The 15,794-nt window shown below is 24.6% G+C and overlaps 2 protein-coding genes and 1 pseudogene across 4 annotated transcripts; 1 reads left to right on the forward strand and 2 right to left on the reverse strand.

Annotated features, from left to right (window-relative positions):
* Window positions 1-1,671: 1,671 nt before the first annotated feature.
* Window positions 1,672-4,898, reverse strand: LOC114941410 (mevalonate kinase-like). The gene is made up of 3 exons (XM_029316402.2): window positions 4,386-4,898; window positions 2,551-3,623; window positions 1,672-2,015 (listed from the first exon to the last, which is right to left on the reverse strand). The coding sequence occupies exons 2-3, from the start codon at window positions 3,562-3,564 to the stop codon at window positions 1,758-1,760; spliced, it is 1,272 nt and encodes a 423-aa protein (XP_029172235.2). The 5' UTR covers window positions 3,565-3,623; window positions 4,386-4,898; the 3' UTR covers window positions 1,672-1,757.
* An 803-nt stretch (window positions 4,899-5,701) lies between these two features.
* Window positions 5,702-6,844, forward strand: LOC146720298 (allergen Tha p 1-like; annotated as a pseudogene). Its single transcript, XR_014926138.1, has 3 exons — window positions 5,702-5,769; window positions 6,160-6,389; window positions 6,649-6,844. The product of XR_014926138.1 is annotated as an allergen Tha p 1-like (transcript).
* Window positions 6,845-10,103: 3,259 nt separating this feature from the next.
* On the reverse strand, window positions 10,104-15,579 carry LOC114941413 (mevalonate kinase-like). 2 transcript variants are annotated; one of them, XM_085488804.1, is made up of 4 exons: window positions 15,211-15,579; window positions 12,675-12,836; window positions 11,329-11,866; window positions 10,104-11,179 (listed from the first exon to the last, which is right to left on the reverse strand). In XM_085488804.1, exons 2-4 carry the CDS (start codon window positions 12,770-12,772, stop codon window positions 10,919-10,921), a joined length of 897 nt encoding a protein of 298 aa, XP_085344930.1. In that variant the 5' UTR covers window positions 12,773-12,836; window positions 15,211-15,579; the 3' UTR covers window positions 10,104-10,918. The 2 variants fall into 2 exon arrangements, with proteins under 2 accessions (XP_085344930.1, XP_085344929.1); XM_085488803.1 differs by lacking the exon at window positions 15,211-15,579 and having other exon boundaries at window positions 11,329-12,411; window positions 12,675-12,739.
* Window positions 15,580-15,794: the final 215 nt, after the last annotated feature.

The following is a 15,794-nucleotide window of genomic DNA, read 5'->3' on the forward strand; positions in this document are numbered from 1 at the left end:
GATATGAGCTGGCCGCCAGAACATATTTCCCATACATCATTAAGATCATTCTGCAAAAATTTCAAATTTGAGCATCTATTTTATAAATAAACATTTTTACACTGTAAAAGTGTCACTAAACAGTAAGTTGTAAATTATTTATCTGTTTTACGTACACTCTTTTAAATATTTATAGAAACTCAGAAGTTTTTTTTTAATGCATAACACAAATAAAAATACCGAGATAATATCTGTCGATCCTTTTCATTTTGTACAAGTCAGTGATGCATAACCTAGTATATGTGTGATAATAATAATTCCTCATTTGTAAATATCGATTATAATGTATTATGGTACTTTATAATTAAACTTTAATTTGACTATTAACTACATCATTTGAAGATTTATGCATAATATTAATTGTAATTAGTAATTAAATTAATTGTTATTATTTTATTTGCATTGACACAATAAATATAAATAATATTTATATCAAAATTTCGAAATATATAAAAATACAATATACATATGTATGTATGTATATTAGTATATTTTATTAGTATAATAAAAATATAATTATTCGTCGATCAGTATATAATTGAGATATATAATAAAATGCAGTATGTAAAATAATATTATTTAATATAATGTAATTACATAATTTTGACAAAAAAATGAATATGTTGCAATTTTTGTCATGTTTCAGATATAAAAGATATGAGCTTATTTTGACTTAACAATTAACTTAATGTACAACGAATTTGGACGTGATAGTATTGAGGTAGAAGCATTTTCTTTTTTTCTTAATGGTTATATAAAGATAAGTACAGATGAATCTTTAAAATATAAAATTAAAGATATATAAAAATAGAAATAGAAATATACAATTTATAATTATTATAAAAAGGCAATTGTAATAAACGTTGCAATTAATTTATGTGGTAGTAATATATACGGTCATTTTCACATAGGTATTAATAGCGCAAAAAAAAAAAACTTTGCTCTCATCTTCTTGAATAATAATATTTGTTTATTTTATTCAAGTTATTTTGAATAATGAAGTTAAAATGGAAAAACACGTAAATTTAAAAATTTATTAAAATAAATTATTCTTTTCATGTAGCAGTCGTTTTTGATAGTACTAAAATATATTAAAATATCAGTTTTTGTATATATTATCAAAATAATTGTATGTATAATTTATTTAATTACATCTTCATATTTCCAAAAGTAGAACATGTGATAATAAATTATAGACATACAAACTATATTTCATAATTTGCGTTTATGAGTTATATAGCGTTATTACTTTAATGAAAAATAATAATTTTGAACTATTATTTGGAACTGTTCAATTTATTTTTTATTCAAGTAGCATTATATAATTAAATTATAAAACATTTTATATATCAATTATATTATAAATTAAAAAAGTATTTTGCAAATTCTATTGCAGCACATGAACTTGAAGCATCATTTTTATCAATTATATTTTTGAAGTAGAACGAGATAGAATACAAAACTAATATTTTTTGATATATTTTACAAGAAAAATATTCAATTATTTCTGAGGTCTTTAATTTCATAGTTCAATATAATGTCATTAAAAGATCGTTATTTTTAAACATAATATATATATTAAAAAGTGTATATCGTTGGTCTTACTTCCCTTAAAATACTACAGTTATTAAATTAAAAATTTTGTCCTAGTTTTTATGTTTAGTGAGTCATTATTTAATCATTTATATATATAACGTCGCTATGTTTTTAGAATAGAATTACTGATCAATTCTCACTCCATCATAATCAAAGGTGGTAGATATGCAATTGGGATATTGTTCTAAGAATTGTGCCTTAATATATTCGATTTTTTCATCTGTAAGCATTGGAGGTAGCAGAATGTATACATATCCGCCTTGAAAACCTGTAAGCTTTCCGTTCAATTTAAAATTTTTTGCAAACGAACAAACTTCATCAACTTTCGGATCCGACAAATTATTATATTTCAATAATAGTTGATTTCTCCTAATCTCGTTCTGCAAAATATGAAAAATGTTAGTTATAAAAATGATACAGATTCTAACAGATAATTATATACTAGAAAATTTTGTAAATGCAGCAAAGATAGAAACTATCGTATATTTGTATAAAATTAAGAGATTATGTTAGGCATTTGTCGGGCCATAATCATATAATATTGCTACTTATATGGAAGATTATATGTATAATTACAGTTTATATGTATAATTTTATATGTAATATGTTCTTATATATTTTCAAGATTAAAAATATTCTACTGAACATGGAATTATACATATACTTATGAAATAAAGTTCTAATAAAGTAAAAATAGCAAATTTTAAATTACATATGATTTTTGCATAAAAATTGTAATTTTACATATATTTTTACATTAATGCTTTTTCACTTCAAAACAAATAAAAAAATTACAGTAATATGCAACTAACTTTATCAGTTCTAAACAAGTAATTTCCATGTAAAAGTACATGAATTTTTTTCAGTATATGTATAATAAAATATTATAATTGTAAAATAAAAACGATAAAATACCTCTAACTGACGGTAAAGATCCTGACAAGATGGGCTATCTACGGAATTATTACGAATAACGTTAAGCTTATCCCATATATTTTTTGCGATTGCGTCTAATATATATAATAAAGAAAAGAAATCGATCAGATTTTTACATCGCAGATTAACCATTTGTTGCGCTCGTTGTTCTTTATTTTGGGTAATATTTGTATTAATCAATAAAATCCTTAGTCCTGATACGAAATCGATGGTCTCCGTAAAATGACTTTGATAATTCGTACGTCGACATTTTTTTATTCCGCCGCGTAGGCAAATTTTAGCATCGATCGATGCGATTATATTGTCTTGCATAACATTTTCGCAGGATTTAGCGTATTGTTCAATTTCATCTAATTCCCAGTTATTAAATGCAATATGATAACTTTTCTGTCGACGCTCCCAATGAAGAAAACACGCTGCCAAACATCCAGCGAACGATGTCGAACTTCCAAGACCAGAGCCGAAAGGAATTTCAGTGGACACACGCACGTGAAAAGGTCTTCTCTCGAGATTGTTGGTCATAAAACAAAGCAAGTAAAAAAATATTTGCAAGCTAAATCTCTGTTCGCATGTATTCCACATGCGAGCCTGGTCGATAAAGAATTTCACGTATTTAAGAAACTCGACTGGATTTGTCTTAATAGTTGAAACAGTTGGATGAAAAAAATAGGATTCAACTATTGCCAAAGGTATAGCGCACTGTAGGTCGACACGAGAGAATTCTATCCTAATAATTCTTTCTGTCTCAGGTAGTTCACAAAACTCAAGTTTGGTACGAAGATCTAAACCGGCCACAACAAAATGTCGTTCATACATCGCCAAATGCTCTCCGGATAAGACGATTCTGCCCGGTGCAGAAATTTTAAAATTAATCAATTCTCTTTCCATCTTTATAAAAATGTCTCTTCTTCTCAAAAGTGATGAAGGTTGAATAGTACAGAGTTGATAATTAAATTTGCGTAGCTCTTTAGAAACACATTTATTAAAATTCATATATGATAAGCATATTTTCGCAATGTGAGCAAAGATTATATTTGTCGCTTCTTCTCGTTCTGTAAATATAAGAAATATTTAATGTGTCAGTTATATATTACAAAAATATCTCGTCAGTTACACGTAATCAAATGATAATTATGCAAAGTAAATACTTAAGCGTGATAGGACCAACGTGGTAGATAGGGCGCAAAAATGATTAATAATGGAATTACACATAAGAAGTGCTATAAAATAATGTTGTAAATAAAATATATAATTGCTTATAAAATAAAATTCTAATAAAAGTAAAACTACTAATTTTAAAATTACAAGTGATTTTTGCAATATTGTTGCTCATATAAAAGATTATAGATTATATGTAATTTTATATGAAATATATCCTTATATATTTTCAAGATTAAAAATATTCCACTGAATGGAATTACACATAAGAAGTGCTATAAAATAATGTTGTAAATAAAATATATAATTACTTATAAAATAAAATTCTAATAAAAGTAAAAATACTATTATAATTTTAAAATTACAAGTAATTTTTGCATAACAATAGTAATTTTACATATATTTTTACGTTAATATGTATTTTCACTTTAAAAAATATGAAGAATTTATATAATTAAGTAATTTTTCCCGTCTTGAACAAGTGTTTTCCATGTAAAAGTACATGAATTTTTTTCAGTGCACATATAGCATAATTTATTAATATTTTGCGCTCTGTCTGTCGCGCTGATTATTACGCCTATTATTACATTTTTATATATTTTTAACTTGATTGTCCTATCTTTTTTATTCGTAATTACCTAAATTTTTATACTTACATATCCTTTTTAATTCTTGTTAAATGCGCTTATTTCTCGTAGATTAAAGTCTCTGCTTTTTTTATTACACTGCTCATATATCTTTTTAACTATTTATCTCTCTTTATTTTTATCTTTATTAATATTATTATTAATCTTTATAATGTAGACAGGAAGAAGAAGAAGGCTACTAATAATATTAATTTGAAATGTTCGTTATCACACACGAGACAGTGTTTTATATGTTCTGTACATGTTCGCCTCTAAATTATGATTGATTTCGTTTTGAATAATAAAATTAACTTGGAAGTCGTGATTTTAAATACAATTACAATGTCAAGACTTTTTCAATGCTTTAATCAGAAGTCATTGGAATGTCTATACGTTCATATTTAATTTAAGAATTTTATAGTATTTTTGTTGGAACGAGAAGGGTTCGAATATACACTAATAAACACAATGTGAGATTATACGACACGAAATATATATTTGATACAAAAATAAACATTAGAAGACAGGCGATACATTTTGCACGTGGAAGAATCTACTAATATTATATAAGAAAACGGAAAGCGAAGAGAGCCTTCTCAGCGACTCAGTTGCCATCTATAGAACAATCAGTGAAACGAAAAGGTCAAAGCGCGAAATGTCGAATGCTTCAATAATTTTCAATATTATAAATTCAATATTGTGAATAAAAGTATAATATTTTTAATATTATATAAATCAACTAGCTTTAACTATTCAGCCCGCGTTTTGCGTGGGCCTCAAAACCTTTTTCTCTTAAACATTTTTTAATTAATTTTAAAAAATTTTAAATATTAATTTTAATTCTTTAATATAAAGTATCATTTTTAAAAAATACAATATTTTTTCGGAAATGGTTACAATAGTGGTTTTTTGATACTTAATTTAGAAAAAATCAGTCAGTTTAAAAATTTTGATACAAATTTCGTGAAAAAGTCAATTAATAAATTTGTAAATGCGTGAGTGGATACGTGGGTAGATTGGTGGATTTGTAAATCTTTAAAATAACATTTTTTTAAAAATACATACACACATTTTTTTCGGAAATGGTAACGATAATGGTATTGATACTAATTTCGAAAATATAAGTGTCAATAAGTGTGTGAGTGCGGGTGGTGAGTGGGTGAGTGGGGGTGTAAAACTTAAAAAATTCACCACCATCGCCATTTCCGAAAAATTTGTAAAATTTTGATACAAATTTCGTGAAAAAATTAATCATTAAATTTGTAAATGCGTGGCTGGATACGTGAGTGGGTGAGTAGGGTTTAAACATTTTTAAAATCATATAAAAATTATCATATAAACATATCTTATAAAAATTGTGCAGTTACGTGAGAACATTAAAGTTCGGCCAAGTAAATTTTTAAAAAACTTTTAGGTGAGAAAATATGTGATGAATAATTGTGATTTGTTATTATATTTTTTTATATATGAAAAATCTCTTGTATATTTGAATAAAATATATTGAATTAAAGCAATTAATTATTGTAAATTTTTCAATTATGTTATAGCGCTATTATTACAGTGTTTGTGTATAATAATAAGAAAATTTTTGATCGTTTCATCGTTTCAAAATCAATAGAATGATATATCTCACATGTATATTATTTTATACTATTTTTTATTTGCGTTTTATTAAAAACAAATTAAAGAACATTTCATTTTTAAATAATTAAGAAAAAGATTTATGAAAGAATTAATTAAACATATTATACATAATTAAAGGTTTAAGAATTAATCTTATTTTTCTGTTGTAATTTACATATAGGAATAACAGATTGCTGCGAGGAAAGGATCAGAAGAGAGATGGGACTCACGTTTATATTGCCATCCAGTTTCATGTTTTCTGGACTCGTTTTAGGGATGGAACCTTATTCGACCATGTATGGTAATGTGGACGTAAATGCAATTTTTAATAGCGATCGTCTTCTAAATCAATATATATGGATTGCGCTCTTGATAGAGGTCCCTGCATCGCCGATGCACGCAGTCTTAAACGTAAGTACATTTTATTTCAAGATTTTATGGATATTTTATTTTATAATTCTGTAAGAGAGCTGTATTTTTATTAAATGAAAAAAATAGAAAATATAGCATGTTTAAGTAAGAAAGAAGAAAAGAAGATAAGAAAGAAGAAAAATGGCAGCTCATTTATTAAAATATTAAAATATTATTTTATTTAAATTATATATATATATATATATATATATATATATATACATACACAATGTATATAAATTTCGATGTCCTCACATAGGTGTGCTTCCAGAAGCGGTATTCACAATTTGCGAAAGATGCAATTTAAAGCAAAAACAAGAAAAATAGGCAATTATTTGAAAAATTATAGACCAGATCTCTTGGACTTTCTTGGAAAATTTGATTCTGAGGGAGAATATATTGCAAATTTCGAAAAATTTCTAGCACAAGTAGAGGAAAAATGTTTGCTTTATTAAGTTTTTTAATATATGTATGTTACATATATATATATATTTTTTATCAATAAATCGAAATTATATATGTATGTACATGAAACGTATACATGTGATAAATATACATATATGTGATATTGTAAACTTTTGTTTATAAGTATTTTCGTCTATTTCCGAAATAAGTTTCTTAGAACATTTTACTAATAAGCTTATAAAAAATATACACATATTGCAATTTAATAAAGTACAGATGCGATTATCATCTTAATCACGATATATTTATAATTATAATTATGCATTCTTGTTTCGAAAGTCATTAAGTGCCATTTGTACTACACGATTCCAATTCTCAGAATCATGCACTGTAAACCATGAAACAACTGTATCGAAGAAATGTACTTGTCTGTCCGTGCATTTTTTACATCTCGTAATATATGCTTCTGCAAAGTTTTCTAAAAAGAAAAATTAAAGTAATAAATAAAACAAATAAATATACTGTTACAAATTAAAAAATTACAAATTTAAAAGAATTATTAATAATATAATATTAATATTATGTATTTAATTATTTATTTCCTAAAAATATTTACTTGGCATGCGAGATATATGCATATATACGTTAGATAATGAATCAATTTTTATAAACAAATACTTTGGAAACATAGTTTCTTTAATAAAATTAATATATTATATATATAGTTAACATTATTATATATATATATATATATATATATATAATATATATTATAATATATTAACTAATGATATATAATATATATATAATAGCATAATGAAATTACCAGGGTTGGGAAAGTTACTTTGTAAAAATAACTAATTACAGTTACAGTTATTTTATTGAAAAAGTAACTAGTTACAGTTACAAAGTTACCGATTTTAAAAAATAACTCGTTACAGTTACAGTTACTTAAAAAGTAACGAATCGTTTTTCAGTTACTTTTTAAAAATAATTATACATTATTTTAAATATAAGGAGCTTACATTTTATGCACAACCACAGTCAAGTATTTAAAAAAATTCTTGAATGTAATATTGATCGATTTGCTTGCGACTTTGCGATTACCATCAATGTATAAATGACCTTTATATACAACAGTAAAAATAGTTATAGTAACTTACTAAATGGTAATCGCAAAGTCGCAAGCAAATCGATCAATTGTTACATTTAAGAATTTTTTTAAATACTTGACTGTGATTGGTCGATCTTAATTATGTATTATATTATTTTATGTACACAAAATGAAAATTTTAGGTACAAGATTAAATCATATGAAGATTCATATGCTACTGTTATCAAAATTTAATTTAACAATATAATAGCTACCATATTTAAACGATACTTTTAGCGGATGTTTCCAAAAAAGTAACTAATAAAGTAACTGTTAAAATAATTACTAATTACTAAAAAAAATGTAACTAAGTTACAGTTACATTTTAATAATACATATATTACATATATAAGTTTTAATATTACATATATTACATTGTAGTTATGTTGTCATTATATCCCAAGATAGCACTGACTTATCAATATATCAATGTGCTATTTGGTATATAATTACAATATAACTACAATGTAATATATGTTATATTAAAATGTTACATCTATAGTGGGAAATTACAACTAACATGGATATTACATGTAACGTACACGTTATATTACCTGTTATATTCCGTTTTATTATAGCAATGTAACAATTATATATCGGTGTTTGCTGGGTTAGCTTCTTAATCAATATATAATTTAAATAGTTATTAAATTTAATAACTATATAAATTATATATTGATTAAAAAATAAATATGATATTTCCTTCCTCATTCACTAATTTATCATATTTATCTAATTTATTTATTTTTTAACCAATATATAATATAATTTAAATAGGTATTAAATTTAATAACTATCTAAATTATATATTGATTAAAAAATAAATATGATATTTCCTTTCTCATTCACTAATTTATCATATTTATCTAATTCATTTATTTTTTAATCAATATATAATTTAAATAGTTATTAAATTTAATAACTATCTAAATTATAATTGATTAAAAAATAAATACAATAAAAATTTTTTATATGCTTATTTTATATTTTTATTTATATATTATATTTTATATTATTAAAATAGTATCTTTTGCACTTTTATTGTTATATGTTTTTTACATATATTCTCAACTTGAAATGAGAATAACCTTCGAATATAATGAGTTTTTTAATCGGTAGAGTACGATTATAAGAATAAAAAGCAGCTAGGGACATATAATTTAGCGAAAGGTAAAAACATATATATATGTATATAATGATTCAGGAACTTTTGTTAAGTTTAGAACTAGTATCGTATAGAACTATCGTCTTAACAAGATTTCATATTTTCCTATGTTATATTTTGATTTTCGATTATGACTGATTTTTCAACAATAATAACGTTTGAAACATGTGAAGTTAAAACTCTATCGCAATTTCAAAACTTTTTGATACTTTAATAAAACTTTAATTTAACTATTAACTTCATCATTTAAAAACTTATGTATAATAATAATTATATACAGAGTGTTTACATGCAAAAATAGAAAATGATATAAATAAATGAAAATATTAATTGCAATTAACAATCAGACAAATTGTTATTATTTTATTTGAATTGATACATAATATAGGTACATAATAGTTACATGTCGAAATTTCGCAATATATAAAAATACAATATATATTAAAAATTAAAATATCGTTTCACGTCAATTAGTATATAATTGAAATATACCAAAATAAAATATTTATGTTAAATTATATTATTTATCATAAAGTAATAAATAGATAAATCTTTAGTTTATAAAAGTAAAGATGTAGAAAAAGTATATAATTACATACATATTTTGTTATTTTAGACAATTTCTAACTATTATGAAAATCCAAATGTCATATTTGTCGTAATTAATTTACTTCGCAGTAATATATGTAATTATTTTCACATAGGCATTATTAGCGCAAAGGAAAACTTTACTGTTATCTATTCAAATAATAAATAATATAATACGTATGTTAAATAGACAAATATTTATTATCTCTTTAGTACAGCTTCTATTTATTATTTTTTGTTTATTCAAATTGTTAATAAAATAAAAAATATGATTATAATGAAAATACATGTAAATTCAAGAATTTATGAAAGGAAATTATTTTTTTTATATAACACATAGCACTTGTTTTCGATACTAAAATATATCAAAAATATTATTTTTTAATATCGAAATAATTGCTTGTTTAACTTATTTAATTATGTTCTCATATTTTCAAAAGTAAAAGATATAATAATAAATCACAGATATATACATGTTTCATAATTTATATTTATAAATTATAGGACGTTATGAAATTAATAAAAAATTGAACATTTTTAAATATTGTTTCTGGATGCTAAATAGCAAAATTTTTACATAAGATCATTGTACCTATTCCATTTTTTTACAAAAACATTTATCAATAAAACATACGCCGGATAGTATTTAACATAGAAACTAACCAACTTCGTAACTGAGATATATATCCATCCAGATATGTCCATCTGATAAATAACATTAATTATATATTTTATTTTATAATTTCTTCCTTAAAAATTACAAAAAAATATTCAAAACTGATTCGACTAATATTCAACTGATTTATCATTCAAATCGCATATGTTGTAAATTATGAAACATTATGTATATAAATTAAATTATGAATCGAAAAATCCTCTGCATATTTTATAGTAACACATGATCTTGATGCAATTTTATCACATACATTATTTCAAATTATAAGAAACCAATATTTTTCAATATATTTAACAAGAAAAATTCAATGATTCTCACCTTTGATTTCATAATTCAATACATTATTAAAGATTCGCGATCTTCAAATAACAGAATGTATGTATATATATAGAAAAAAAATGTATGTTGTTCTTAGTATTCTTAAAATACTGCAATTAAGTTAATAATTTTGCCTTATTTTTCTAGATTTATCTTTTTTTTACATTTCATTCATCATTATTAAAAAATGTAAAGATATATTAATCGCTATTATTTCATCAGAATTAATTATCAATTTTAACTCCTTCACAATCGATGGTGGCAACTACAGTTTTGAAAATTTTACTATGAAATGCTTCTCTTAAAAAATCCATTTCCATGTCTGTAATATTTGGTTGTAGCACAATGTATGCAAATCCGCCTCCAAAACCTGTAATCTTCGCTCCATATCCAAATCCACTTGCAATCTTCGAAACTTTATTATCCATATTCGGATACGACAAATGATACTCCTTCAATAATTGTTGATTCCTCCTAATGTCATCCTGCAAAACACAAAAAATGTAATGATAAAACTGTTTAGTTTCTAGCAGATAAATATGTAATTCAGAGAACCTCATCAACGTAGCAAGGCTAAAGAATATAATATATAATAAAATAATACCACTTTTATAAATAAAAACGAAAAACATACCTGTAAATCCATGTAAGCATTCTCATATGCTGATACATGGGTAATGGGATGTACGTTGTCACGATTACAATTAATGTAATCAAGCCTATCATATATTGTTGTTGCAAATTCGTCTAATTTATTAATGATTGAATCAAAATCGGGATGTGAAGATTTCATCTTTGCTATTAGTTGCGCTCGTGTTTTTTTATTTTGGTAACATCTTGTTGCGATTATTAGAATCTTTATAACAGTTTGTAAATTTATGATACTTGTAAAAAGAGATTTATAATGCGTACATTGGTATGTTCTTATATTGCCGTATATGCAAATTTCAGCATCGATCCAGGGGAACACATCTTCTTGCATAACATCCTCACAGGATTCAGTGTAACGTTTAATCGTCCTTAACTGCTCATCGTCAAATCCAATATGATGACCACCTTGTAGACATCTCCAATGAAGAAAACACGCTGCCAGACATACAGCAAACGATGTTGAACTGCCAAGACCAGGACCTTCGGGTAAATCCGTGGAAATGCGCACGCCAAAAGGTTTTCTTTCGAGATCATAAGTCATAGCATAAAACAAGTAAAAGAACATTTGTAAGCTAAATCTTTGCTCGTGTGTCTTCCACATACCGTGTGTGGTGATAAAGTATGTCACGTATCGGAGAAATTCGATTGGATTTGTATGAATTTCTGATAGATTTGTATGAAAAAAATAGCTTTCAACATTTTCTAAAAATATATCCTTTCGTAGATCAACACGAAGGAAATCTATCGAAATAATTCTTTGTGACTCAGGTAGTTCCCAGAATTCGAGTTTGGTACGAAGATTTAGACCGGCCGCAACTAAATGTTTTCCATACGTCGCCGAGTGCTCTCCGGATAAGACAATTCTACCCGGTGCAGAAATTTTAAAATTAATCAATTCTTCTTCCATCTTTATATATATGTCTCTTCTTTTCAAAACTGATGAAATGTTGAATAGTACAGAGTTGATAATTAAATTTGCGTAACTCTTTAGAAACACATTTATTAAAATCCATATATGAAAAATATGTTCTCATAACCTGAGGAAGGTTTTATCGTTTCTTTTGCTCTGTAAATATTAGAAATGTGTAATGGATCAGTTATATGTTGACAAAAATATCTCGTCGGTTATATATCAGTAACAGATCGCTATCCTTAATACCACAATTATTTTACATTTATCTTTTCTACATTTATCATTATTTAATCATTTATATATTAATCGCTATTATTTCAATAGAGTTAATTATCAATTTTTACTCCCTCATTATCGATGATGGCAATTGTGGTTTTGAGATGATTACTTGAGAATCGTGCTCTTAAATGTTTTACGTTTGTAAGTTCTTGTGATAGAATAATGTATGCAAATCCGCCTCCAAATCCTGTAAGCTTTCCTCCGTACCAAAATTTACTTGCAATATTTGAAACATTATCAATATTTCAAACCGACAAACACTGTACTTTCAATAATTGTTGCTTCTTGCTAATGTTATCCTGCAAAACACGAAAAATGTTAATTTTAAAACTAATCAGTTTTAGCATATAATTATGTATTAGAGAATCTTGTCAAAGTAGCAAGGCTAAAGAATAATAGTATCTCAAAAAATAACTTAAAACAAAAATTAAAAAATGTGTCAAGTGCATGCGCCAGTTCTGAAAAATTGTTATATGTTTTTAAAATAGTGTTATTTTATTCTATTGCAAACTCATGTAGCCTCGTACTACAAAAAAATTATATTAAAAGAACTGCTCCATGTGAAAGTAAAAACTTGTATTACTAAAAAATTAAGTTGCAAACTCCTATGTAAAATCATATAATTATAGATCTCCCTTCATACTGGAAACTGCAAATCTATGTAGAATCATAATGATAAAAAAGGATAATAAACACAAAAGAAAAACAAAATTAAAAATTAATAAAAAAATTAATTTATGCGAAAATAAAAAATTAATATAAATAAAAAATTAAAAAAATTTAATTTAAAAAATTTAGTACTGTTAAACAGTATACTGAAGTTCATTTTGAAATTTAGTAGTTGTTTTTTTTAATTAAAAATTAATTTTTTTATTTGTATTAATTTTTAATTTTTTAAATTAATTTTTAATTTTGTTTTTTCTTTATTATCCTCTTTTATTATGATTCTACATAGATTTGTAACTTCCAGCATAAAGGGAGATCTATAATTATATGATTTTACATGGGGATTTGCAACTTTAATTTTTTTAATAGTACACGTTTCTACTTTTACATGGCGCAATACTTTTGATATTATTTTTTGTAATACGAGTCTACATGGATTTGCAATAGATTAAAATAACATTATTTTAAAAATATAATAATTTTTCAAAACTGGCGTTTGTACTTGCGTCTTTTACTTTTTTAAAAAAGTTACTTTTTGAGATATCATTCTTTTTTGCACCAAGTAAGTAAATAACATAAGAAAAAGTCATGAAAAATATATATTTTTTGACAGCTCATAGGATTCATAATATTATTGCAAGGAGATATTAATTTTTTATGATTTTCTTTCTTTATGTTATTAAATTATTAGCTTCCATTTACTTCCTTATTTTATATTAACAATTATATACTTATGAAGAAATAGTAAGATGGCAGCATAACAAGAAAATAATTAATATAAAAGAAATATATAGAGATTATATCACATATATGTAAGTAGTACTACATGTCACAGATATACTAAATATACAGTATAGTATAGCAAAATGTATAGATCCTGTTATTTCTTTTTGAATATATATTTATGTATTATAAAATTTGCAATTATTTTAAAATAAAATAATATAAAGAAAGAAATAAAAGCTAATAATAAATAATATATAGAGGAAAGTCATATAAAACGTACATTTGATAGTTCATAGTACTTATAATTGTGCTATGAGCTATTAAAATATATAAAAATCTAATAATATAAAAATATATAAAGGGAATAAATAACATAATAACAAATAACTGTTATAAATTATCATATTTATCTTTTTCATTATCAACAATTATTTATAATAGTGGTAGAATGATGGTAGGTAGAACAGTGGAACAAGAAAAGTATTCTTATTAGAAGACAAATATAGAATATTACATATATGTAGTATCATATATTACATATATGTAGTATAGCATTGCAAAATGATAGATCCTACCATTTTTTTCATAAATACACATTTATATAATGATGTTTGCAACTATTTCCTTGTTACGCTATCATTTTACTATTTCTTTCACAATAATAATTACTTTCTTACTACGTTATCATCTTATTATTCCTTCCATAAATATATAATTATTTATATAAAATAAGGAAACTAATAGAAATAAATAATGTAAAGAAAAAACATAAAAATGCATTGTTGATAGCTTATAGCATTTATAATGGTGCATCAAGTGCTATGAGCTGTCAAAATATATAAAAATGCATATAAATTTTTTATAAATTGCTTTCTTACGTTATTTATTATTTTATTCACTTTATTATACCAACAATTATATATTTATAAAAAAATAATAGTACAGCTGAGTGACAAAAAAGTAGTTACAATATATAGTTACAAATATTATTATATAAATATTAATATAGACTTATGAAAGAAAATAATAAGACACATTTTGCAATACCATAGCATATATATGTGGTATATTTTTTATTGTATATTACTTATTGTATTTCTTTCATGACCACTTTGTTGTTATGCTACTATTCAATTATTTCTAAGTATATAATTATCGATATAAAATGAGAAAGTGAATAAAATCTAATAATGTAGAATCAATTATTAAAAAATTGTGAAATACCTGATTCACATACTAAATATTCTTCAAAAATAAAAATTCAACTCAAAGTTTAATCACCTTAACCTATTTTCACTGATTTAACACACTGATCTAATGCCAGTTGTTTCAATTTTTTGATAAATTTTACTCGATAAATAGCATATGTTCATATTTTTAAACTTATCTGAAAAGAGACGAAGATGTGCTATCTGTCGAATAAAATTTATTAAGACGAAGTTGGAACAACCGGTTCTTAACATATATATTCCGTCGTTAACTATACGCGACCGCCACATATATAATACTCTTTGCTACCCCTATATTGCTTAGGCTGTGTTCCGATATTCGCTGCCAGCTGTCACTACCGAAATGCTATAGTTTACGTTACGTTACATACACTACAGATTTGCAGTACGGCAGTAATCTCAGAACATGGGGTTAGTCTGTTTTGGCATTTTTACGCATGCGTCATATATACAGGGTGTCCCATAATTCGCGAACCACCGCGAATGGGCAGATAGAGCGTGTTAAACTGAATAGAAAAGTCCTGTATCATTTTGTGCGATATTCGCAATAATTATTGAGTTATTAACTAAAATATCTAAACGAATGAGCGGGTAGAAAGCGATAGGCCGGACTCGGTGTGCATCCCAGATAGCACC

Source organism: Nylanderia fulva, unplaced genomic scaffold (genome assembly GCF_048542155.1).
Source record: "Nylanderia fulva isolate GAGA-0341 unplaced genomic scaffold, ASM4854215v1 Scaffold72, whole genome shotgun sequence".
Lineage (NCBI taxonomy): Eukaryota > Metazoa > Arthropoda > Insecta > Hymenoptera > Formicidae > Nylanderia > Nylanderia fulva.

What these genes read in the sequence shown, in the direction of transcription:
- LOC114941410 (XM_029316402.2), bottom strand. Translation starts at nt 3,564, where the DNA reads ATGAATTTTAATAAATGTGTTTCTAAAGAGCTACGCAAATTTAATTAT. An exon ending in ATCTTTACCGTCAGTTAGAG is followed by an intron (nt 2,016 to 2,550) that starts GTATTTTATCGT and finishes CATATTTTGCAG; the next exon opens with AACGAGATTAGGAGAAATCA.
- LOC114941413 (XM_085488803.1), bottom strand. Translation starts at nt 12,252, where the DNA reads ATGGAAGAAGAATTGATTAATTTTAAAATTTCTGCACCGGGTAGAATT. An exon ending in ATGCTTACATGGATTTACAG is followed by an intron (nt 11,180 to 11,328) that starts GTATGTTTTTCG and finishes TGTGTTTTGCAG; the next exon opens with GATGACATTAGGAGGAATCA.